The sequence below is a fragment of the Thermobia domestica genome, chromosome 8 (genome assembly GCF_964235325.1).
Source record: "Thermobia domestica chromosome 8, izTheDome1.hap1.1, whole genome shotgun sequence".
Lineage (NCBI taxonomy): Eukaryota > Metazoa > Arthropoda > Insecta > Zygentoma > Lepismatidae > Thermobia > Thermobia domestica.
Window position 1 is genome coordinate 259,873,531 of NC_137461.1, and position 27,075 is coordinate 259,900,605.

The 27,075-nt window shown below is 37.7% G+C and overlaps 1 protein-coding gene across 1 annotated transcript in view; it reads right to left on the bottom strand.

Annotated features, from left to right (window-relative positions):
- rho-7 (rhomboid family intramembrane serine protease rho-7) overlaps positions 1 to 27,075 on the bottom strand; it is a 55,321-nt gene that overhangs the window by 4,822 nt on the left and 23,424 nt on the right. Inside the window, exons 5-8 of the mRNA XM_081769673.1 lie at positions 21,112 to 21,207; positions 9,756 to 9,880; positions 6,000 to 6,101; positions 629 to 726 (exon numbers count right to left, since the gene is read on the bottom strand). Of these exons, the coding sequence (XP_081625799.1) occupies positions 629 to 726; positions 6,000 to 6,101; positions 9,756 to 9,880; positions 21,112 to 21,207 (421 nt within the window). The remainder of the gene's footprint in view (positions 1 to 628; positions 727 to 5,999; positions 6,102 to 9,755; positions 9,881 to 21,111; positions 21,208 to 27,075) is intronic.

Below are 27,075 nucleotides of genomic sequence, written 5' to 3' on the forward strand. Positions count from 1 at the left end.
CCGATCAGTGGTCAATTGACACTTTGTTTCTCTTCAGGTCCATTTTTATAGTGATTTCTAGGTGGTTCGCTCTTCCTCGGGTTTCGTCATGCTGGTTTCGTGTCTTCCAGTTTACCTTATATGTATCCTCTGCTTGTATTGATGATTGTAAACAATAATACGTGCTGTATGGATATCACACGTGCTCGCACTAAAAGGTGGATCCTTACAATATAGTTTACACTGAAGACTTACTGTATCGATAAATGGATAACACCAAAATCACCTTCAAGGTCGATGAAAACGGAATTCAGAGTCCAAAAATGTATAAAATGTTGGAAGTCTTTACACGAAACAGTTTGCCTCTTCCCAACCATCCCTTATGAGCATAAAATGCAACAGAAATACTGCAAAAAGTATGATCAGGAAACATACTTATTTCTTTAATATTATCATTTAATCCAAAGAAAGATGTAATCTAAGAAAATAATAAAATATCAAGGCAATTAATATTCAGTCTGGGAAGAAATAATGAAACTACTACTTTTCCACTAAAAGAACGAAAGAAAAGTTTGAAACCGAAAGCATACTGAAATTAATGTGGAATTTAGAAATTTACGTTTGACAAAATAAAAAAGAAGATACGTACATTCCAAATGCTGCTCCTCCCAAGTGAGCCGCGTGGTCAAAGAGCTTCCAACCAAAAACAACTCCTGCGGCGTCAATAGCCATGATTACTTTAATTGCCTGAAACGAATTCAAATGAGTCAGCGAACATACACTTAAAAACAAGTAATATTCTCATCATAAATAAACAATATTAAATATATATTAATGAAAGGAGAATACAACCGAATTAAACTTATTATTACACGGCAGATCCTCTGTCGGTGAGAATTCAATAACACAATGAATGAAAAAATGAATGACTGGACCAGGACTCAAACCGGAATCTCGGGCATACCATGCCGATGCGTTAACTACTACGCCACTTTGTTTTCCAGAACAGCCACACACTCTCTCACTCCTCAAGTCGGTGCCCTCCACTCAGACCATATTGTTTGTACGACAGCCTGGCTCCTGTGCTTGGACAATCCAGTGTCCATGGGTGGACGCTGCAATGCCAACACCATTTGGGTAGTACAAACGTTCACCCATCTTTCCCCAGACCAAACCCGACACTGCCTGATTTCGCTTATTTCACAAGAAGTGATATTCCAGTGCGGCTAGGTCTCTGACACAATATCATATACGAAAACAAATAATGAATCTATTTTCATTCAGCGACTACGAAACAGGGTTGGCAAAAACTATGTTTTTTATTGAAAAAAAAAACAGTTTTTTTGGTTTAAACCCGGTGTATTTGGTTTAAACCAGTTTTTTTTTTTTTTTTTTTTTTTTTAATAATTTGCTCTATGTATTTATATCACATATGGACAGAAATAAGTTTGTTTCGCCTTGGTATTATGCAACAACAGGGTTATGTTGGAAGGGGTTACATAACGCTTAAAGCGGAATCCAACCGCTTCTCAGCTTACATTCGAGGGAAATTGTCCTTCATTTAGACTCGAAACCGGGACTAATTGGCCACAACTGCGATACGTCTGCCGACTCACTCACGAAGGACTCCTGATAAAAAATACGTGGTACTGATCTTTACATACTGGTTAATGTAATTGTCAAGAGTCATTTCAGAAGGACAAAAAGATAAATAGTTAAACAAGTGAAACCATTATACAGATTTACATACGGACAATTTTAAAATACTGCAGAGTACAGAAGAACTAATTTAGTCCAAGTTAGTTCACTACGACTTTTATTAGTCCAAGTTAAAGAAATACCAACGACTTAATTGGCGTATCAGTACGAAAAGTGAATAAAGATACGAATTATTTGAGTCCACTTTGACCCATTTATACATAAATAAATACCAAAGATACTTCTGATTTCAATAAATGCCTCTCGTGTGGTTTGTATGACACCCCCTTCCCCCTAAAGTACGGCATTTCGATGTATTTTATCAATAGTAAACATTATTAGAACGAAAAAATATTTAGAATTTTTCTTTGCAGTTACATAACAATACTAACAAACTATAAAAAAATCACAAAACAAACATTCATAAACTTTATATATACATAAAGCTGCTTTTGTAGTATAATCTTTTTGAGTAATGAATGGGGGATTTAGGTCTGAATATAATACGAATAATATACGGGAGTGAAACGTGATAACCCAAAAATGTGTGTCGATCAAGATTTTACGAACATTTTTCGCTTTTTGGTTTAAGCCAGCCAACCCTGCTACGAAATCTAATTTTCTTGCTCCTAAAGATTTTTCCCCCGTATTTCCTGTTCACATTTCATATCTTTACTAAAAATACTACTATTACGTTGATGCGAATGAAATATCAGTTTTGATGCTTGGTACACCTCACGAACACAACACTGGAATGGACTAATACCACGTATATAACGTCACAAACTATGACCCAGACAGTCAAGAGGTAGTGCGTTGTTGATCAGAGTCCTACGAAAGTACACAATGGAGGGCATACAATTCAAATGGTTTTTCTTTACGAATTCAAATTAGAACATTCTGAACACCAAGCCGCAAAAAGAACTTGAACAATACATTTGGGCCAGAAATGGTGAATATAAGAACCATTCATAGTTGTTGTGTAAAATTTAGTTTCGGTGACAGTATTGCAAAATGAGTCAGTCCTATGGGCACCGACCAACATGATATTCAGATGAACTCAGGAATACCGTGGAAGCAGACTGTCGGTTAAGTGTTCGAACCATTGCAGACGAATTAGGGAAACAACACCACACCACTGGCATTTGACGGCTTCAAGCAATCGATAGTGTGCAAAAGTTGAATCCATAGGTGCAACATGAGTTAACGCCGGCTAACAATATTTGGCGTCTGGCGGTATGCAATTCTTTTAGTGTAAGAAATAACTGGGCAAGTTTCCTACGTTGGATTGTCACTTTTAATGAAAAATGGAACTGCTATGACAATCGTATACAATCAGGACAGTGGTTAGATCTTAATCAAAGTAGAGGACCGCTTTCGAAAGCCCTACAAGTTGTTTCTTGTTGCTGGTATGGTTATCTCTACGGTGGGACTGATCTTCATGTTTTCCTCCATCGAAGTGAAACCATTACTGCGGATCGTTACAGTGCTGAACTCCAAGAAATACGAGGGTGATCCGAAAGTAAGGCTACAATACTGCAATTTCATACAACCAATACAGCCAACAGATAGTACATTCATTACGCTATTTTTCGACATGGTTTCCACATCGGTTGAGGCACGTGCATCGTGGGATGAGTTTGAAGATTCCCTCCTGGTAAAAATCCGTCCTGACAATGCGTATTCAGCCACGTTGTCACGAAGTGTTTCACCTCGTCTGAAACGAAGCGACGGCCTCCTAGGTTTCCCTTCAAGTGCGGGAACAGGTAGAAGTCGCCTGTAGGGAGGGTGGTCGATAATATCCCAGCGTAACTGCTTCAACACTCACAAACTGCGCTCCTTGTCGATGACGTTCTCTTTACCAGACGCAAACTTTCAATACCATTCTGCAACACGCTGACCAGACATTACATTCTCTCCGTAAACCTCTACCAGCTGCCGATGAATTTCAGCCGCGGTTACATGTTTCGCCCATAGATATCGAATAAGTGAGCAGACTTCTTCGCGACACCAGTTTTCCAAACGAGTCGCCATTTGTGTTTACCTACAACTAGCGCCATACGTGTCGGGTGGCTGAAACTCTGCAGAGTTGCCAACTCCATGTATTAAAACTACCGCACACTTCTCATTTCTCTATAACAGACGAAAATCCAGAAATATCGGCCTTGTAATCTGTTTCTGTTTCTCTCTCGTACATGGCAACTTTGCCCGCAAGCATTCAGAAACGTTTAAAAGACGTGATGTCCTTATGTTGCACAACAACGCATAGACAAATATCGCTTAAAAAACGTTGCAGACACTTCATTAATTGCAGTATGAAACTCTTCTTCATATACCGCATTCTCCTAGTGTCTATCCCACAAACTACCATCTTTTTTGGTATTCCCAGCACTTCTTGGGAGGGAAGACTTTCCCTGATAATTAGGATATACAACATACGGTTGAAGACTTCTTCACATGGCTGGCTCCAGACTTCTTTCGTTACGGAATCCAATCGTTGGCTGAACGATGGCAGACAGCGGTTAGTTTGATTAACGACGTACTGTGGTTCTAATATCTTTGGTCTTCGTAAATCAAACACCTAGGGTGAACATTTCATGCGTAATTGATATCAACAATCAGTTACTATTTCACTTTCGTTCCTATAACTTTTATAATTTTTTAAAGTTGTTTTGCCCTCCAATCACCACTGCTTTCCTCTTTCTAGTATTTATCAACATCCCATATTCTTCAATCTTCCGTTAATTTCGGATTTAAAGTCCGCAATAAGAGCCATACTGTAATACAGGGTTCCTACTGATCTGGAGAAATCTATTTCCCAGACTTCTCCCTGACCTTCCCCGACCTTTGGCAAGAAATTTCCTGACTTTTATAATAGGTGTTGGATGATGTTGACATATAATTAAGGAATAAATAACGGTGAATAGAATATTTATATATGAGAACATTTATTCTATAGGGACAAATAACAATCAATTACTCAAACGTACATTCCACTTAGCACCCATAAAAATCTGAGCAACGTTCCATATTGTGATCATTAATGGTTGGCTAAGCTGATATTGGGTACAATTAATATTAGAAAAAAATATATTTTATAAAATTTCCCTGACTTTCCCTGATTTCCAGTCTTTTTCCCTAACTTCCCTGACCAGTAGGAACCCTGTAACATGACAGAAATCAATTGGTAAAAGGGAAAATATATTTAACTATTGTTTCAATACTGTTTCAATGGAAATAAAATTCAATTCCCAGATGGTGCTGTCGGTCGTTTACATCTTCAGAACAATTAAGGAAGTCATGTAGCAACTTTAAAATGATGTGCAGGCAGATCATTTCTTCTATAAGAAACAAAACTTATGTAGTAATATGTTGGTTTAAATCGTAAACACTTCCTACTTCGATCAATCAGGAAATTCTTGCAATGTTAAAGTAAGTGGAAGAAAAAGATGACACCACCAAAACTAGGAAGAGAAGGTAGGTGGACTGTTTTGGTACATGTGTCCATAGAGGAGGCAAAATCTACCCCATCATCCTAACCGAGAGAAATTGTGGTGAGTACAGAGCTGGATTATGACCAAATAACACATTGCTTATATTCGACTCAAAATTGCGAATCCTTTCTTCCGTCAAAACTCATTTCTTAATTTCAATCTGATTAGTCATCCATTAAGTAGAAAAAGGCCACAGCACCAATTTTGGATAATTAACAAAATCTGATGTCTCAAGTTTTATTTTAATAAATTAAGTCATTTCCAACTAAGTCATTTGTCTACATTAATCTAAACTTAATGATTGAGGTTGTTATACGTATAGATATTAGCCCCTCATACTACATAAGTTTATTATTTTATGAGCTACGTATAGGTGAATGCATGCATGTCAGCGTCCGGATTTCGATACCAATTAGTTACATACGTTATTTCGGAGGCGTCCTATTTGAATCTGCGCCAACTCCGTTTCTTCAAGACCAGGTGCAACAGCTGTAAATGTACCACCTTCACCCATCCGCTATGTTACCAATAATATTATAGTATAATATTCTCTAGTATCAACCTTTCTTTGGACTATCTTCTGTAATACTTCCTCTCTAAAGAAACTGGTATTAAATTGAATCTGAATAAGTTGCTATGAACGGTGATTACTTAAAATACATAAGTTGATGTTCTTTTAAAGAAAGAAATTTAAATAGAAATGGACAACAATATTTCTGCTTGTACACTTTTAAGAAAATCAATAATACTGATAAAAAAAAAAGTTCGCGTAGTGCATATAATAAATGTCAACCTTCATACACGAAAATAAGAAAGCTGTTAACTTACCACACCAGCACTGAACGTGAAGAACGGCAGGAATATAATACTCAGCGTTGTGTCTGGATACTGTGTACAAACATAACCTAGGACGGCCATTATAGCACCGGACTGTAAATAAAATATATGTATTAATACAAATCATTTATTATTATACTGTTTTGAATGTCTTACGATTAATTGAATATACTTTCCTGCTAGTGCTCTTCCTTGCCAACTATTCAATTTAAGATCTAGAAAATGTGTAAATTATACGAAAGTGGATTGGAAAGCTCGTGGCTTGACCTTCAAAATTAGAAACTATCCGGATAAGTTATGTTTTATTTTTCCACGTAATCCCCCTCGACCGAAATACATTTACGCCATATCGCCGATAACGCTTCTGTTACCACTTTTAAAAAATGATTCCTCGAGCCCTGCAAAATATTCCATCACATCACTTCTCACCCCTGCATCCGAAGAAAATCGTTGACGCCCCAAAATAGTTTTCAGGTTTCTAAACAAGTGAAAGACCGAGGGGCCAGATCAGGCGAATAGGGCGGGTGCGGCAACAATTCGAACTCACAGGAATGAATTACTGACATGGATGCAAGAGACTGGGAACGCGCGCACTGTCCTGGTGAAACACTTTTCTTCGCAGCACTCCTGGTCATTTTACCCGGATTTACGGATACGCAAACGTCACAGAAGGGTGCAGTAGTATTCAGAATTGACAATATTTCCTTTTTTCAAGAAATCGATCAGGATAATGCCCCTAGCATCCCAAAAAAATGATGCTATAACCTTGTTTGCCAACATAACTTGTTTGGCTTTCTTTGGGACAAGAGATCCAGGTCGTTTCCATTGCTTCGATTGTTGTTTTGATTCCGGTGTGTGTCCATAGTCACAAATATACCAATAAACTTCTCCAGATCACTTTCAAACACTTCCAAACAATCATGGGAAAGGAAGAGTCGATTGCGTTTGTGTTCGACTGAAAGTAACTTGGGTACTCATCTCGCGGACACATTAGAAAAACCTAATTCGTTCATGATAATGTTTCGTACTCGCTCATAAGAAATGCCAACAGTCTCAGCTCTCTCTCGGATTTTGGTTCTACGGTCATTCAAAATCGACCCATATTTTATTGACATTTTCTATACTGTAGAAGGCCTGTCACTGCGGGGTTCATCTTCAATGCTGTTTCTGCCACGCTTAAATTTAGCTACCCACTTTTTCACCATGAATACGAAAGCGTGGAGTCTCCTACTGTCTCTATCATGTCCATATGGATTTCCTGTGGTGTTAAGCCTTTTTTATGCAGGTACTTAATGACAGCTCGATCGCGATTTTCTCTATGTTACAAATTTCCGTCACTTTCACTGATTTAGGCCTTATACATCTCTTACCTGAAACAACATAGAAATGAAATTTTACACAGTGACTACCAACGGATATAGCTACGCAGCTGATGTATACAAACATGAAATAATTTGCTTCCTTCCTAGTCAGGCCACGAACTTTCCAATCCATTCTCGTATTATGCTCAGTTTTTATACTCTCTAAAGAGATGTGCTTTGCATGTGATACAATCTCTCGAAAAAGTGAAAGCTATTTTTTTCCTTATACTCTTATAAAATAAATAAATAAATAAATAAATAATAACGGATTTCAGGTATCACTAAAATTCTCAAATAATGTTATTGAACAGAAATAATGGACTACTTTTCTTCGAAATAAAGATTCTTTGTGACTTATTTTTAGATTTCCATTTAATTTCAACATAGTTATTTCTGCTGAAACACTAAATAGTACCCACTGAGAGAAGCATCTAGCGGTACATGCTTCCAGCTTTCGACATTTAACCACTATTAGTGTTAGTACAAGGAAAATTAAACGATAATCGCGTCTATGTTTATAATCAAAATATTCAAACTGACTGATAGTGTTCCTGTCTTTTCGTAACGATTGGGATTTTTCTTTTTGACACTTTTCTTTCTTCCTCTCGGCTCTACACTACATCGAGAAGCTTCAAAATAACTCTTGTGCTCAGTGTTTTCACTGTATTTTGTGTTCTACACAAAGCACTTCTAATTAATTTATTATTATTATTATTATTATTAGTAGTAGTAGTAGTAGTAGTAGTAGTAGTAGTAGTAGTAGTAGTAGTAGTAGTAGTAGTAGTAGTAGTAGTAGTAGTAGTAGTAGTAGTAGTAGTAGTAGTAGTAGTAGTAGTAGTAGTAGTAGTAGTAGTAGTAGTAGTAGTAGTAGTAGTAGTAGTAGTAGTAGTAGTAGTAGTAGTAGTAGTAGTAGTAGTAGTAGTAGTAGTAGTAGTAGTAGTAGTAGTAGTAGTAGTAGTAGTAGTAGTAGTAGTAGTAGTAGTAGTAGTAGTAGTAGTAGTAGTAGTAGTAGTAGTAGTAGTAGTAGTAGTAGTAGTAACAGAATATGAAAAAACAGGATTGAAAGTTAGTGTATGTGGTTTATGTCCTACGTGAAGTTGTAAGTCAATGTCTCATTTAGCATTTGTAGATCCATAGTTTAACATGGAATCAGAATCATATATGAAGGGTAAGGGGAAAAAAGAAGGAATGTCACAAAACTGCATTTTCGAGAAAACGGCGTTTTAATATTGAAAACCGCGTAAAAAGAATAGGGTTATTAAATATTTTTGCCCCTTTTACATGGACATTTCTACATCTACGCATGCATGGCATATACAGTCAAATACTACCAATAGTCACCAACAGATAGGACAAAGCATCCGAAAAAGCACATAAATGGACATTCCTTGTTTTTTCCGCTTACCCTTCATATAATTTCAATGTAAACTGAATTCGGGTTTTCCAAAAAACGCTAACTATTTACAAGGAGAAACCAAGCTAGTGGAGACATCATGGTTGTGAATGTAGTGGATCTAAGAACAGTGAACTAGATCATATTGTTCAAAGCTACTTGCTTTTTCCTTTCTCTGAATTACGGATTCCACTGCAGTGGTAACGTAAAAACAGCCAGTGTGAGACTGGTCGGCGGAAGAAAAAAATCCCTCAAAGTTAGAAACCTATTTTTTAACATGTCGTATGCCGCACATTAACTGTCTTGATGTAGGCGTCCATAAGCTGGATCCCCCTTTCTTCCATGTCTCTTAAAGTTAGTTTAAAGGACCATTAATAGACTGTAGCACGTTTCTCTATCTTTTCAATGTATTTTATAGGGAGCGAGAATATTCAAAATAATTCAAGGAATTCAAGAGATAAATATTCAAACTTTGTTTACAGACAAACTGAATCAATAGTTAGAGAATAAACCGTTTAATTTTGGGATATTTTTGTTACTTTAATTGTTGAGAGACTTATAACACAGACTTTTAACATAGGACTTAATTTTACTCTTCAAACAGAATATTTAAGTATTTAAAAGTATTTAAGTATGTAAAAGTATTTAAAACAAAATACATTTAAAAAATGAATGGATTATTCTCTAACTCAATTTGTTCTTGAATAAAATTTAAATATTCACCTTTTGAAGCCTGATTCAAATATTCTGAAAATTGCCGTTCCTAGCGAAATACATTCGAAAGACAGCCGATATATGGTGCAATCTGTTGCTGATAGTCGAACCTTTACCTTACCTTAAACGGGTGCTTAAGTGGGATTCAAGATTAACATTTCATTATTAAATATAGTATATATTCTATCAGTTTATTTAATAATTACGCAGGAGCATATTTAAGTTTCTTCTCTCCAAAAAAATATATTAAATTTACAATGGAGATATCATTATACTTACCGCCCCTAGGGACAATCCACCCTGAGAAATGACTGCTTTGTGCAAGTAGCTGGCCATAGAGGAAATTACTCCCGCGCTGAGGTACATTCCTAAAAATTGCTCTTTCCCCAATGACGCAACAGCACCTAAGAAGAGGAAACCAACATCAGCATCTATCTATTCTATCGGCATCAATATATTAGACCCACATTCACAATACTCTGACCTTCCAATATTCTTTTCCAGTCAGTTAGTTTTGATTCCATGTAGGAATCATATTCACGTCAAATAAAACAATTACATGAATTTGATAAAATACAAGGAAGGATCAGAAACTAAGATTACAAGGCCGATATTTCTGGAGTTTCGTCTGTGATAGAGGAATGAGGGATGTGTGGTAATTTTAATACATGGAGTTGGCAATTGTGCAGAGTTTCATCCACCTGCCACCTACAGCGCTAGTTATAGGTAAATACAAAGCGAGTCGTTTGGAAAACTAGTTTCGCCAAGAAATCCGCTCAGTTATTCGATTTCTGTGGGCGAAACATGTAACCGCGGCTGAAATCCACCGGCAGCTGGTAGAAAGCAATCAGGAGGAAACGGCCATGACTTCTCATCGAAGGCGTCACTTTCCTTCACGACAGCGCACGCCAGCATACAGCTCAGAAAACCACCATGCTGTTGAAGCCGTTTCGCTGGGACCACCCTTCCTACAACCCGAATCTTGCTCCAAGCGAAGTTCACCTGTTCCTGCACTTCAAAGGAGCACCTAGGAGGTCAAGGAGGTGAAACACTTCGTGACAACGTGGCTGAACACGCAAGGACAGGATTTTTACCAGGAGGGAATCTTCAAACTCAACCCTTCCCGGCGGGAGCTCAAGTGGTTCGGAGTCCACGTTAATCAGTAGGTCCACGTCTCATATAGCCTCGCTGCTGAACGGGACGCTAAACTCAAAATCAACTCAACTCAAACTCATCCCACGATGTGACAAATGCCTCAATCAATATGGAGATTATGTCGAAAAATAACCTAATATATGTGCTATCTGTTGATTGTATTAAATAATATATACACATTTTACGGTAGGCTTTGTAACCTTACTAGAATCACCCCTCGTACATGGCTGATGAGAACCCTTCCCGCTGGTCTAGTAGCTAGTGCGTGCGCCTTTGGTGAATATAGTTCCAGATTCGATTCCCGGTGGAAGAGCATTCAAAAATTAAATACATTATTGTGGTTCGGATTTCACCTTAAATTCTTAGGTCCATGTCTCATACAACGTCGGTGCTGAAAAGGGACGCTAAACTTACACAAACAAATAAATACAGCAGACGATAAGTGTGTTTCACACGTTAGCTCCCATATCCGATCTTGGTCGGATTTGAATTGAAATGTACAGCCTGCCATACCCGACTAAACTCAAATCTTCTAGATCATCATCTGACAGTATGTACACTCATGTCCAAAATTATTGTCGCATGTCTATAAATATGTTGTTCTAGGAATATAATTTGATAACGAATTCGCCCGGTATTTCTTATAATGTTAGTATGTGTATAATCGGCAGACATGTATGTGGCAAATTTCATGTCAAAAGAGCAGTAAATAAGAACAATAAAACGAAAATAAAACTTTGTGGTCCATTTAGCAACATTTCGTTTTACTTCTTCTAATTTTCGTATTTATAATTTTTTCTCTATGAAATTGACCACAAATATACCCTGCAAAATCATTATCAAATTATATTTTTACAAGAAGATAGTTATAGATATGCGACAATCATTTTGGACATGAGTGTACAACACAATTTCCTGATTTGTAAAACCGTTTTCAGTTGAAGGTGCTTTTAATTAGCATTTAGCGATGACTTGCATAGGTTGAAATATCTTGTGTAACTGCTGGTAGTGAACGCGTTAAAATTATCAAATTTAAAATAAAACTGGAATAATAGTATCTGAGATGACCTTAATCAAAACAAACAAGCAAAAATTGAATATTGATTCTGGCATCGCTGATAAGTGTGATGATATGTCCTTGATATTTGGTCCTGACGTTTGTTATAATCAGACATAAACACACGCATGATCTAACCAAGAGTGAAAGAAAGAAGCCAAACAAATTAGTGAAAACACCTCTGCACTTTTCCCGCTCGCTTGTATTGTTGTGGAAAACAACTTTCAATTGTTTCAATTCAATGGGTAGACAGAAATTTGAATTTGAATATGAATTCCGGGATTTTGTCCGGGTGTGATACGTATCTAAGGGGTCGTCCACATATTACATAATGCGGCAAAGGGGGTGAGGTGGTTCGGCCTTGCGTTACGAAGTATGACGGAGGAGGGGGTTAACGTCTTCGTTACATAACGTGTTTTTTCTGTAATCTTTATTTTTAATCTCAGGTTTATATGCAATGTTTTAAACAAATAATTTTATTCAGTTCTTTTCATTTTTATAAATAAATATTTATATTGTTCTGGAAAATTGAGAACATACAGCCTGTATAAATTGAAGGGATCTGAAGACGCTACTAGACACCAGCATGACTGGTGACGAACCCTGCGTGTATTACAACACAATAAAGCTCTGTTTTGTGGCTATCGCCACAATGAATTTACGATACACACTTTTCTGGAGTTAGTTGTTAACGATCGTAACTACCGCTTGAAAATGCCCTTACGTTCTCACTCGTATCGCTATTTCTGAGAATAGATTTAAAACTTTCGATTTGAACCGTTACCCACTCTATTCTTCCAAGGGGTTTCACATGTGAGGCAGAAGAAACTCTTTTCTCGTGAAATAATATTTTTCGCAACAGAACGATCCAAGCAAAATAAGATCTTAAAACCCGAATTCGTCCGATATTCATCTCATACTGAATTTTTTATCTTTAGATTTGAATTTCCCAAGAGAAATCGAGTTTATTCGCATTCTGGCACTGATTTAGGACAAGAATAATTTGAAAGGGAGTAAACTGAAGTCCAAACAAGATGACCGAAAGCTTGTTCACAAACGAGATGTCCCTGCTCCTTCACGTGTGCAGTCACATCGAATCTGTGATCTACAGGGAAGAGAACTTCTTTGTATCTCACTGGGAAACTTCAAATACAGGACTCATCCTGGATTCCCATAAAAAAAGGTCAATGTCAATTCTCTAGATTCTGTTTTACCTGTATCTTCATGCAGCACTTTCTCCTTGCCCATCATCGGTGACCTAAGAGGTTGGGTGCGATCTTCTTGGGAAAACGACAGTATGAAATTTCGAATAATTAAGACTGGTTAATTAAACAATCTTATGGGGTTAAAATATTATTACGGTATTATCATTTTTAATACTTTGATTTGTTGGCGAAAAAAACGCTATAAATATACGCCTATTCAAAATACAAGCATTTTGTAATGAAAAGTTCTGCCATTAAAATTATTATTTTTTATTTTTTTTTATTTTGGTAATTTGGTAAAATTGGTGAAAAAAAAATCAAAAAGCGTTACGTAAAGGGGGAGGGATTTAGCTTTGCATTACGAAGTGTGACGGGAGAGGGAGGGGTAAAATTGATCAAAAATAGCGTTACGTAATATGTGAACTGTCCCTAATGCCTATTAAGTGTGCTACCTATCTGCAACACGTTTTTGAATGACTCAATGTCTTCATTAGTTCTGAGATATGTACACTCATGTCCAAAATTATTGTCCCATGTCTATAAATATGTTGTTGTAGGAATATAATTTGGTAAACCCAGTATTTCTTATAATGTTAGAATGTGTATAATCAGCAGACATGTATGTGGCAAATTTCATGTCAGAAGAGCAGTAAATAAGAACAATAAAACGAAAATAAAACTTTCTTGTCTATTCAGCAACATTTTGTTTTACTCATTCTGATTTTCGTATTTATAATCCTTTTTCTATGAAATTTACCACAAATATACACTACCCCCGAAAAGTTTCCGGATAAACACGAAATAAAGAAATTTTCAAAATGTAACAAAAAAATGCCTTACAATTTGCTCACAAATGAAAGGTGAAACATTTTAGAATCCGTCGGGAGAAAAGGTTTTGGCCTATTGTGGATGAATTAAGAAAAAAACTTAAATATGGCGCCGTTATGATCGTGCATTACGTACGCGTGCGATACAAAACGGCCATTACATTGCAAATTGAAGGTCGAACACACAATAAATGCCTCATAGGTGTCTCTCAAGCTGCTCTGTCTACTTCTCTCGCAGATCTCACTGTTGGGAGTTGTCTACTGCACGCTAGTTGTGTGTGAGTGTGTTGAAGTGAGGTGTAAAGTGTTCCCTATTAGTCAGCATGATGCCCCGTACGAAAAGGGAATTGGGCATTGAAACGAGAGCAAAAATAGTTACTTTACGAGGAGAAGGCTATACAATACGGGAAATAGCCGCAAAAGTGAAAATACCCCATACTACAGTGTATGATACCTTAAAACGATTTGCTGAAACAGGGGAAAATCGCTCTCGAGCAAGATCTGGAAGGCCTAGAGCTACTACTGCAAGGAAGGACAAGTACATTATAGTGACAAGCAAACGCGACAGGTTGAAAACAGTGCCCCAAATACAAGCTGAAGTGAACGAAACTCGTGAAAAGCCGATCAGCTATGAAACTGTCCGGACGCGGTTAGTTAATGCGGGACTAAACGGTCGTGTGGCAACTAGGAAACCGCTCTTGCGCCCTCAAAACAAAAAGAAGAGATTGCTGTGGGCAAGAAAATTTGCAAGGTGGGGGCCAGAGCAGTGGAACAAGTGCTTATTTACTGACGAATCAAAGTTTGAGCTCTTCAGTCATAGACGCAGGGTTTTCGTGCGTCGCTTCAAGGGCGAAAGACTGCTTCCGTCGTGTATTTTGCCAACGGTAAAGCACGGGGGTGGTTCTGAGATGGTGTGGGGTTGCTTTGGCAACAATCAAGTGGGGGATTTAGTGCTAATACATGGTGCAATGCATAAAGAACAGTACCATCAGATTTTGATCAGACACGCAGTGCCATCTGGGAAGAGGCTCATTGGTCATAGTTTCATCATGCAGCAAGACAATGACCCAAAACACACATCCCCACTTTGTAGAAGGTATTTGTCAGCAAAAGAGCAACAGGGAGATCTCAAGAATATGGTGTGGCCCCCACAATCACTGGATTGTAATCCAATTGAGTTACTGTGGGATAAGCTTGATAGGGCAGTTCGAAAGATGCATCCCTCTAGCGAGAAACACTTATTTGAGTGTCTTCGCAAAGCGTGGATAGGAATCAAGCCCGAAACTCTACAGAAACTAATACGGCGAATGCCCAGAGTCTGTAAAACTGTTATCACAGCACGTGGAGGCCCTCTTTGATGAATCAAAGATTTAAATTTTTGACAAAACAATGGTCCATTTCTGTTAAATTTCTGTATTTTCCTCTCAAGTACATATTGTAGGTTCGAGATAAAAATAAATTCCATTGATATGTCTTTGTTTTTTCTCGAATACACGTAAAGTATACATAAACCTACTTTGTACGGAAACTTTTCGGGGGTAGTGTACATTTCCCGATTATACACATAGTATCACTATTAAAAGTACCCAGCAAAGTCATTATCAAATTATATTCTTACAAGAAGACAGTTATAGATATGCGACAATCATTCTGGACATGGGTATACCTTCGAATCAATGTGCACAAAATAAAGTTTATTTTCGTCGATATGTCGATCGATAGCTTATCATAAGCAATACTATCATTCCTCACTATCCTGGTGGGACACCCTATATATATATATATATATATATATACGAGGGCTATCCAGAAAGTAGATTACGTTTTGGAATAAAAAATCAACAAAGTATAGGAAACAAATTTTATTATATACAGATGAAAGCCACACACAAATACTACTTTTCGACATAGTCACCATTCAAATTAAGGCATTTATCGTAGCGATGTACGAGCTTGGAAATTCCTTCGTCGAAAAATTCGGCCGCCTGCGACTTCAACCACTTCGTTACCTCTTCTTGCAGCTGTTCGTCGTCATCAAAACGCTGCATAGCCAGCCACTTCTTCATTGCTGGGAATAGGTGGAAGTCGCTCGGTGCCAGGTCGGGACTGTACGGCGGATGAGGAAACAACTCCCACTGAAAAGATTCAAGAACTTCACGCGTGACATTTGCCGTGTGGGGCCGGGCGTTGTCGTGAATCAACAAGATCTTAGAGCTCAACATTCCTCTGCGCTTGTTTTGAATTGCTCTTCTGAGGTTTTGCAGAGTTTGGCAATACCTTTGAGCGTTTATTGTAGTGCCTCTTTCCAGGAAGTCCACCAAAATCACACCTTTTCTGTCCCAAAAAACAGTCGCCATCATCTTCCTTGCCGACATTGTTTGCATGCATTTCTTGGGTTTTTGGGGAGAACCTGTGTGCCCCCACTGCATTGATTGCAATTTCGTTTCACAGTTCACGTGTTTCACCCATGTTTCGTCACCAGTAACGATGCGATCGAGTAAAGAGTCACCATCCTTATTGTAGGCGTCCAAAAAGTGCAACGCTGCAGCCATTCGCTGATTTTTGTGGTCCTCCGTCAAGATTTTTGGAATCCATCTTGCACAAAACTTGTGGTAACCAAGCTTTTCGCTGATGATTTCGTGCAACAAACTTCGCGAAATTTGTGGAAAACTCAAAGAAAGTTCCGTTATTGTGAACTTTCGATTTTCACGGACTTTAACATCGACTTTTTCGACAAGTTCGGCAGTCACTTTGCTGGGTCTCCCACTTCGATCTTCGTCGTGAACATTGGTTCGGCCATTTTTAAATCTTATGACCCACTGTCGCACTCCACCTTCAGTGATAATGTTGTCCCCATACACTTCACACAGCTGCCGATAGATTTCTATCGGTTTACAGTTTTTTGCTGTCAGAAACCTTATTACTGCACGCACCTCGCGGGATTTTCAATTAACGCAGACATTTCAAACTGTCACAGTATCTTAACGGAGCACAGCACGAACCTCTCACTAGCACGGCTAGATGCCGACTGAGCTGCGCAACGCTCTGACCCCAAGATGGCCGCGCTAGCCCCGCCCCTAGCGGACACAGACGAAAACGTAATCTACTTTCTGGATAGCCCTCGTATATATATATATAATAGAGAGAGAGAGAACCGGTTGTTAAAAGTTTAGAATAGCACCACTGATCTATTTATTTGTTATACCCATGGAGATTCTTCACGAACATTACCAGTTTTATTTACATTCTCTTCTGTATCTTCGCAGTACTTCCCACTTTTAACATTTTCCCTCATTCTTTCTTAAATACTTTTACATTCAACACCTACTCCAAATCCATTTATATAGCTCTCCTCGCTGGTCTCGTGCGTATGCCCTTGGTGCACGAGGACAATAGTTCGATTCCCGATGCACTGAACGCATTAGTGGTTTGGATTCCACCTTGAACTATAGGTCCATTTTTCATGTAACATCGGCGCTGAAATTGGATCATCTTCCACGCCATTCACGAAAAGGTACATCTCAAAGTAGTCCATAAGATGCCCTGTCGTGAAACAGAAAACCAACAGCAGACAGCTGTACGCGTACCACCTACCAGGAAATCAATATAAATTCGTAGTCACCACATACGAGGCATGAACATATCTTACCGATTATGGAAAGGTTCGACCAATGACGTACAGAAGTGTCGATACAAAAGTTCGTTTGCCAATGCACCATGAGTTATCCACAGATTTTATGGTTGTGGCTGGATTTGGTTACTGGGGAAAATTAAAGTTACATCGCGTTGCCACAATGTGAAAAATTAATGCCGTGTAATATCAGGAACAAATTCTCACGGATATTTACAACGAAATCCCCACATTGTCTGCAGCAGATACCAAAAGGGAGGAACTGCTGGGGCGGTATAAGTCTTATATAACCACAAGGCAATGAGCCGCGTCACGAATCAAAAGAGCCTTCAGTCATTTTCTCACAATATGCACCTCTGCTTTCATGGTCATGAAGATCTCTAGATTTGTATGTAATTTAACATGAGTGGGGCACGCTCAACCAATCGCGCGCTATAAACTTCTTTCGTCATTAGCAAAACTAAAAAATAACTACTTGCAGACTCGAGAGAAAAGGTACAGAATGTAACTATATAAAGATCAAAAGGTTACATGCAACATAGATTCCATGCTATCAAACCAGACATCACAATATATTAGTGGAATTAAGTGGTGCAAAATGGCGATTTTCATCTTCAGAAAGTAGTTTATTATTATTATTATTATTATTATTATTATTATTATTATTATTATTATTATTATTATTATTATTGTAATGCAGTAGAAAAGAAATTTAAATTTTCAAATGACTACTTTATTACGAGAGAATGCTGAGAAGTCTTTAGTTTTCCTAAGAAAAGTAAGTCAAAGTGTTATGATGGATTTAATCAACGTATTCTCCTCCTTGGATTCAATGCATTTTTATTTTCTTTGGTCCTCAAGTTTAACCCATTAAAAAAATCGGTTGGATGTCAAACAATTCATTTGCAGCTGCAATCGCTTCAGAAATGTTGCTGAATTTTTGTCCTTTAAGGTCTTTTTTATATTTATTTATTTGGTAATAGGTGGTTGTCAGATGGGCTAGTCAGGTGAATAGGGTGTTGGTTTCAAGTTTTCAAACTCTAATGAACCCAACTTGTTCATTGTAACATTGCTCTTCTGAGAGAAATACTTATGGTCTGCATTCAAACATTTGGACACCCACCTGATGCTGTCTTCTCATGTCAAAAATTATCACGAATAGTGACGTGAGAGATGCCTAGATCCTATGCTATCTTTTTACCAGAAATGCGTCGGTCTGAGAAAATCATTTCATGGACCTTTTCAACTGTTTCGGACATAATTACTATGGATTCATCTTCAGTCTCAAATCTGTTCCAAATATCCTGTCCCAAAATTTGACATCCAAGTTCTTAAATAGCAAAGCGGGGCATGGACCCCCATTGTTTGCACCATCTGATCACGAATGGTCTTTGCAGACTTCCCCTGGAGGAAGAGGAACTTGATAACTGCTCTAATTTCAATATCATTGAACTCCATTTGCTGATCCGACATCTTCACTCCTCTCTGTCACAAAAATAGTATCTCTAGTTCCAATGCTTTAATTCTGGGTCACAGACATATAGAAACATTTAGCTTTCAAATAAAACAAAATTTACTAAAATCGGACAATGGGAAGGAGGCAAAGTTCAAAAAGATTTCTCAGCATCCCCTCTAAAATATATATATATACAGAGGATAGACAAAAAAAAAAAAAAAAAAAAAAAATTAAAAACACTTCATACAGGACACGTAAGTTTGGCCCTCCACTGTACAACGCGTGTTGCGGTTGCCGGTCGCTTTTTTGTTTTCAATGTGTCATGTAAACCTTCCTCTTCCGTCAGCAGTAACCAGTTCACCGGTGAGTGTCGTGGTGTGAAAGTGGTGCGGTAAAACGGGCGACCTGACAAACTTCCAAAGAGGCATGATCGTTGGTGCCCGTCTGGTTGGAGCTTCAGTGGTAACAGTGGCGAACATTGTGGGTGTATCGAAAGGCAGTGTCCAAAGTCATGAGGGCATACAGAATTCATGGGCAAACGACGTCTGCAAAGCACAACAGTGGTCGAAAGACAATCCTGTCAGATAGGGACCGGAGGGCATTGCTACGGAATGTAGCTGCTAAAAAGAAGAACACTGCAATGAAAATTATGTCTGAACTCAATTCCGGCCTACAGAACCCGGTTTCATCGAAAACAGTGCGACGGGAACTTCATAAAATGAAAATTCATAGCAGGGCCGCTATCACCAAACCCCTGGTCATAGCAGTAAATGCGAAGAGGCGTATCCAGTGGTGCAAGGACCACCAGGCTCATGAGCAGTGGAAACACGTAATGTGGTCTGATGAATCGACCTTCACCTTGTTTCCAACAACCGGTCGTGTTTACGTATGGAGAACACCGTCGCAGGCCTACGATACAGACTGTCTGCTCCCAACTGTAAAGCATGGGGTGGTTCTGTTTCAGTATGGGCAGTGATATTGTGGTTTTCCGCAGGTCCCTTCATAGCCCTGCATGGAATGATGAATGCTAAGGCGTACGAGGACATTTTGGGGGACCAGGTTCTACCCATGGCCCAAATATTGCTCCCTGATGGTGATGGCATCTACCAAGATGATTTGGCACTCTGTCACGCTGCAAAAACGGTGAAATCATGGTTTGAGGAGCATGACCAGGAGCTATCACACCTCCCATGGGTCCCACAATCACCAGGTCTGAACATCATTGAGCCATTGTGGTCTGAGTTAGAAAGGCGTGTTCGGTCTCATTATCCTTCACAGCATCCCTTAAGGAACTGGAGCATGTTTTGGAGGAATAATGGTACAAATTCCACACACCATGATTCAAGAGTTGTATACCTCCATTCCACGTCAGATCCAAGCTGTTTTGGATGCAAAAGGAGGCCCTACACCATACTAGGTATCATTTTCACACTTCTGCAAACGTTTTAGATTTTTTTTTTTGTCCAACCCCTATATATATATATATATATATATATATATATATATATAACTTTTTAAAACTATATAGGAAGTAAAATAATGTTAGAGTCTCTTATATTTTCAATGTCTAATTTATTCCTAAATCAATCTCCCTCCGAAGAATCTAGTTAGTGAAAGGAAGCAGTTGACTGTCGAAAATTAGCTATTTCGAAATAACGTATTACGTACTTCATAAGGTAGGCACTGTACTATTCCTCTATACACCCTTTTCAACTTTATAATCCGTTTATTTTTTAACAACGGAGCATCTGCAGTTATTTCCTGCACTAAACATGTTATATTAACTTAAAATTTTATTTCCTTAAATAGATAAATTAAAACAAAGTAAATATGCTGTAACCAATAAAACTTAAAGATGTCGTCTTAAAATTTTGTTTCTACATCATTGTTCATATATTTAAGATATAACGTTGTAAATAAAGTAAAAGTACATTTAAATATTAGCATGCAGAGCTAAGTTTCTACTTAGGGAAGTTCTTAAATTCTGGCCTGCTATTGTACGGGTGTACGGACTGTATTAACATTTATCAACTGAAGAAAATTCGGTTGTTTGTCTGATGTTCAATGTCCCCTTCTGCACTGAGCACACATGAGAAATGGACCAACAAATTCCTGCAGCATCTGAACCATATGAGACCGAACTGAGAATTAAACGCAGGTTTGCAGAACCGAAAGCAAGTATATTAACCATATAGCCAAGAGAAGGGTTCTGATCATTGGGTAAAAGAATCAAGCGAAATTGATTGCAAAGTTTGTGTCAAACAAATAGCAAGTACAGAATAAAACCTATTTAAAAACACTTACCTGAAGAGAAACTATGCAGGACATACATATTGGCCATTAGATGAAGAGCAGAATAATGACTGAACGTTGACAGTACCATCGGCCAACATAACGCTTCTGAAAAACACATGCATATTCATTACTACATAGAAAGGCTATTTCTAAAATTTTTGGACTGAAATCTAATTAGTATTAATGACATTCTTCCATGTATACTGATACATTTAATCATTATTTGGAATCTCATATGCTGGGAAACAACCTGCAAATGTTAGTAAGTCACTAGTTTAGAATTGTACTCTTAAGCAGTAGTTTCCAGCCTTTCGATACTCGCGGACGGTAAAAGAAGATGATATGTTGGAGACCGGCAAAATAGATAGCACTACACTCTAGCAGACAATAGAAAAAAAAAATCGTGGACCGCTGCCGTTCCGAAAAATGGCGGTTAAAAGCCACTACTCTAAAGAATGTGATAAATTTACTTCCAATAGAAATCAAAATCGAAATGCACTAAAAAAAAGGTGATAAATAATGTTTTTAAAACTGAGTAAACTAAATTACAAGAATGAGCATTTTAAGTATCTTGAACTTCAGCTGAAATTAAATAACATAAAACATAAAATCTAAATGCACAGAAGTAGTAATGAAAAAATCTAAGCTATATTTTTTCTGAATCGTGGAAAACTAAGAATTATTCCTAGTCTATTAGAATAAGGAAGAAATATTGTTAAATAAATAATAATAATAAAAAAATACACACCCTTATTTCGTACCTGTCTCTATCTTTGTGGTGCCTTGTTTTTGATTTCCTACAATAGCTCTTTTGGTTGCTGTGCAGTTTGTAATGAATATATATAACAGAAACTTGAAAACAAATCATGAAATGACATAAAATCTTTTATGTCCCACGGTTAGCCGGTTAGGGTAAAGGAGACGGTGATGATGAGAAATGAATGAAATGGTGGAATGACGAAAGGGAGGAAACGGAAGAACCCCGAGTAAACCCACGCACACTGTTTGTCTGCCACAAATCTCACTTGGCGCGAGCTGGAATCGAACCAAGGACCCCATGCATCAAAGGTGAACGCTCTACTGAGCCACCGCAGCCCCGAAAATAAGTCGTGTTGAAAAGTGCACAGAAAGAGTATTGCAAGATCCGTGCCTGCAAATATAGTTTTGTTTATATATAACATTAAAGGGCTTTCTACAGACAGGTGAGTGGCCAAAGTTTTCTGAATATATGTTATGGTTTATCATTAAACGTAAAAAAAATCCATAATTGATTCACTTGTGTTTTTGTTTTTTATTTTTATTTTATTTTATTTTTTATTTATTTATTTATTTATTTTGTTTCGTTTTGTTTTAATCACAACACCTGGGTCTGCTGACTATTGTTTACCGAATAATGCACAGTATTAGAGACCATGAACAGGGTTTTCACGCCGCGAGCTTTTATAAAGATTGCTGGAATTATTGAGGAATTGTGATTTCTCTCTCCCTCATGTACTAAGAAATAAAATGTACGCATTATACGAGAAACGAGTACTTGTATTCCTTGAACATTATTACTGCTGTATAACTTTAGGGTGGGCCTGTCAGCAGCCGCGTCAAGTCTCAGAAAATGTCAGGCACTTGGAGAGGATGCCGCAAACAAACGCACTTCCAGCCATTGATTCCAGAAGTTCAGGTCGGGAGATCTGAGCCTTTGCGATGAACCTCATAGTGGGTGACCATAGATGTGTGGTAAATTTACTGAACGCTTCCAAGTTGTCGAGGAAACAGTCAAACTTTCCCTGCACTGAATGATAAATATGTACAAGTTGAGCAAGTGGATATCGCACACATTGTCAGCAGTTAACAACGAACAGCGAATGACTATTTGTCGTTGCTGTTTCGCACCGCAACACACCCATATTTGGTCAAGCGCTCACGAGTGACATAAAATGCGTCCAGTATGGCATTCCTACGCGTACCAAACATTGGTTGTCAGCACATGACCCTGTGTCTCACACCTCTGCACTTACGCACTATCATGCTCTGTGTCTGGTGGACTAGACGCCAAGTAGTGCATTACGAGCTCCTACCACCAGACCACACTATGACTGCGGATCTTCGGACGGGTGCAACATGCACTGCAGCAGAAGGAGCCAGCTTTGGTTAATTCCAAGGGTAAGCTGTGAGGTCTCCACAACAATGTGAGACCATACATGGCACGGACAACCAGAGATACCATCAGCGATTTGGATGATGTGACATTTTTGCGTCCAAGACACCCCAGGTTTTGTCGTCAGGGCATTGAGAGTCTGCTGCAGTAACGTTGGCAAAGGGTGTTCGATGTTGATGGAGTTAATTCGAAATCTAAAGCTAAGTACCATGTGCTATATGTCAATCTGTTTCTGACGATAACAAACGGCCAGAATTTCTTTGGTTACCTTGTATTATAAAAAGGTGGAAAGAAGCATAGTGGATAATAGAAGAGGAAGATTAATGAACTAGACTTGTTTACCTAAGTGAACTAAGTATACATGGTTTGATGGTAAGATTGGAAAGAATGAGAAAACACAATATACAATGGGTGATATCAATAAAACGGAGAAGTTACTCATTACGCCCAATTTTGAAGTAGTTACTCGCATTGGTATCAATAAAAAGAGAACTGAGCACTAGTCGCCTCGGCTGACCTCGGAGAAGCCCCGCCCTTTTGAAGTAACCACACCTCTATTCTCGAGCCGAGTAACTACTCCGCGTTTGATATCAATAAAAATCAAAGACTCCTCTGTGATGCTAGTAACTTCTCCAAATTTGTGGAGCAAGCTAAATAGGTGACTCCGTGCGAAATATGGCAGAGTATATGATTGTTTTACTACGTAGAAAAACTTATAAACTGCATAGAAATGTTGGAAATGGAGATTACAAAAAGCATTATAAGTTTATGAAAGAAAATGTAGTGATTAGCACAACATTTTTAAAGGAGAATCAACCGAAATTCGGGGTGATGGACTACGTAATGATGAAAAGATGCGGGTTTTCTTCAAGGGCGCCGATCCTGTGGGGGCCCGGGCTCCCCAAAACTCATGTGGGCTCCCTATTGTATTTATGAATATACAATATTTGACATAATTAGAGTGCAATTTGTCTTAAAATCCTGATACATATACCTTCTGCATCTGAATGCTCCCCCCCCCCCCCAAATTTACAGAGAAATCGGTGCCCTTGGTTTTCTTGTGTTACGTGAGTGATCCGGGATTCCAGGTCGGAATGTCAGGGGATTCTGGTGTGGCTCAAAGTACTGTCTATGACTACCTGAAAATGGATTGTTTCCGGAAGTGTGCGTAATATACAAACAGCAAAGGCAGAGTGGCAAGAACAATATACATTTCCGGGTGCTATCGGAGCACTTGACTATACACAAGTGGCATTAAAGAAACCTAGTATTTTGGAGAGTAATACGTTAATAGGAAGAGCTATTTCGTGGCTAAGCGGTTAGCGTACATGCCTTTGGCATAGGAGACCCGCGTTCGATTCCCGGCAGGAGCTCATGTGGTTTGGATTCTACGTTAATCAGTGGGTTCTGTCTCATATAGGCACGCTACTGAAAAGGACGTTAAACTAATAATCAACTCAACTCAACGTTGATAGAAAGGGTGTATACATGAGAATGTATTTTGTTTATGTCAAGGCGAAAGGGGACACGTATGGTGTGGAAAACGCAATCAGATGGACGTGATTTATGACGTGGGTGGCTGGACTTTTTAAAAAAGAAAACAAAGGAGCCAAGTGTCTGATTTCGTTCTTAAAGCCAAACAATCTACAAAGACAACACGTGATATGCGCTTGTCGTTGATATTGCTGGATTCCAATCAACATCCATCAGCTCAAATAGGTTCATTCCCATGGTTTCAGTATTACTTTCTTCTTTCCCGTTTTTTTTTTTTAAATTTTTTTCTTCTTTTTTATTTTTGTTTTATTCTCGCTCGAATATTAAAGATTCTCTTTTGAATTTGTGTCTCAGTCGTAGATGTATTTGATATTTCGGTGCATTTCACTGTAACTAATTACCTTCAAAGTTTCGGCTTTCCTTCGTTTACTTTCTGGTAGCTGTGACTTTGAAAGTACCACTGGAAACTCTTTTACAATATCCACAAATGCACTTTGATTGAAGCTATCGTTGCTACTTGCCCCTTCCATGGCTTTTAAGATACTACGCCATAGATTAAAAACAACGAAATGACTGCGCGATGAATGGGAGAAATGAGTAATCACTTCTTTTATTGATACGACTCAGTGCTACGTGCAGAGGAAGCGCGAGTAAACGTTCATAAATCTGGAGCAGACTAGACCTGAGTAGTGGCTTGTTTTATTGATACGAAATTGAGGGAGGAGATTACTCCAGCTGTAGTTACTCCGATTCTCGAGCAGGACTTCTCAGGAGTAGTTACTTATTTTTATTGATATCACCCAATGTAATATAAGACGTAAGGACTAGGTAACGCATGTGTGCCTAATTAAAAGTTAAGGTCAGTACCTAATTAAAATTTAGAACTGTAAAAAAACAGATTTTATTGATTGTTAGAAGTCACCTCTCATTTCCTGAACTATATAAGCTGCAGCCTTAGATTGTATTTTCATAACGTGTCTGATGAAGGTAATGACATATTACCGAAAGTGTAACAAAGATTAGTAATAGCAAAATGCTTAGTCTAATTTCATTCTAAAAAACAAAGAAAGAAGCGTCTTATCATTTTGCAATTATAATTAACAAAACAATTATAGTGTTTTCAACATGAGAATTGCAATTATCTTGACAGTGATTCTTTCCTTAATTCTTTTGTAGACTTTAATGAAATTTTGTGTCCTATTATTTTAATGGATGACAAAGTTTGAGGTTCTACTTAATATCTACCTATGCTCGTTTGATATCCCAGTTTTATGGTTAGGGAATTATAATCTCTGAAGGAACTACTTGACAGTAATACCGACATATATACCGATATTACCGTATTTACTCGACTATAATACGTTTTTTATTTATTTATTTATTTTATTTATTTTTTTTTTTCAAATTCGTCATTTGAAAAATAAATTTGTAGTGGACGGATCATCTTGCATTCGCAGATTAAGCTTTGGTAGTTGAAGTCAAAGTTTTTACGTTGTGTAATAGTTTAAACAGAACGTTGAAATACACCTTCATCGTTGATTTTAAATAGTGTAAAAATGGATGTAAAAGTAAAAATACATGTAGGGTAAATTACCGTATTTCTTTTTATTTATGGTACTGTATTTTACCGGTATTTGTTCCTTTATTACCATAATTTAGGCAACTAATAATTGGCATAAGTTTACACTAGGTAAGGTTAACTTTTTTCGTGTATCTTTAGATATATCAGTAAAAAAAATATATATAATTTTGATTATTCAAAATTCATTAAAAATAACAAAATTCTCAAAAAGCATCTTCAAAATAGAGGGTCGAATTATAGCAATATACTGAAATTTTGCTTATGATAAATTATTATAAATTATAACATACTTTTTTTCCCCCTCCATCTCTGATCTTGTCCTCAGTATAACGTCTTTGGCTATGCTGCTAAATGTATGACATGTTGATTGAATTTTTTCTTCTGGAAAATCTCATTATTAGAATAAAACGTCTTTTAAATTCAGATATTGATGGTATTTTCCCTTCCGGAAACCCTCCTTCCTTACATTACTCGAATAATATATCTTTTAAATCCAGGCGAAAAACATCAACATGTCAAAAATTTAGCAGCGTAGCTGAAGTACTCACACTATGGAGGAGATCGGAGATGCAATGAAACAGTATGCTATACCTTATCACAAGAATACAAGGTAAGACGCTTTTTGTTTCTTAAACATTAAATATGCATCTTGTAGCATCCATCAGTAAAAAATATACTTTGTTGTTTTTCTCGTGTCCACACTGATTTGATTGTGTTTATACACTTAGTTTTCTATCATTCTTAT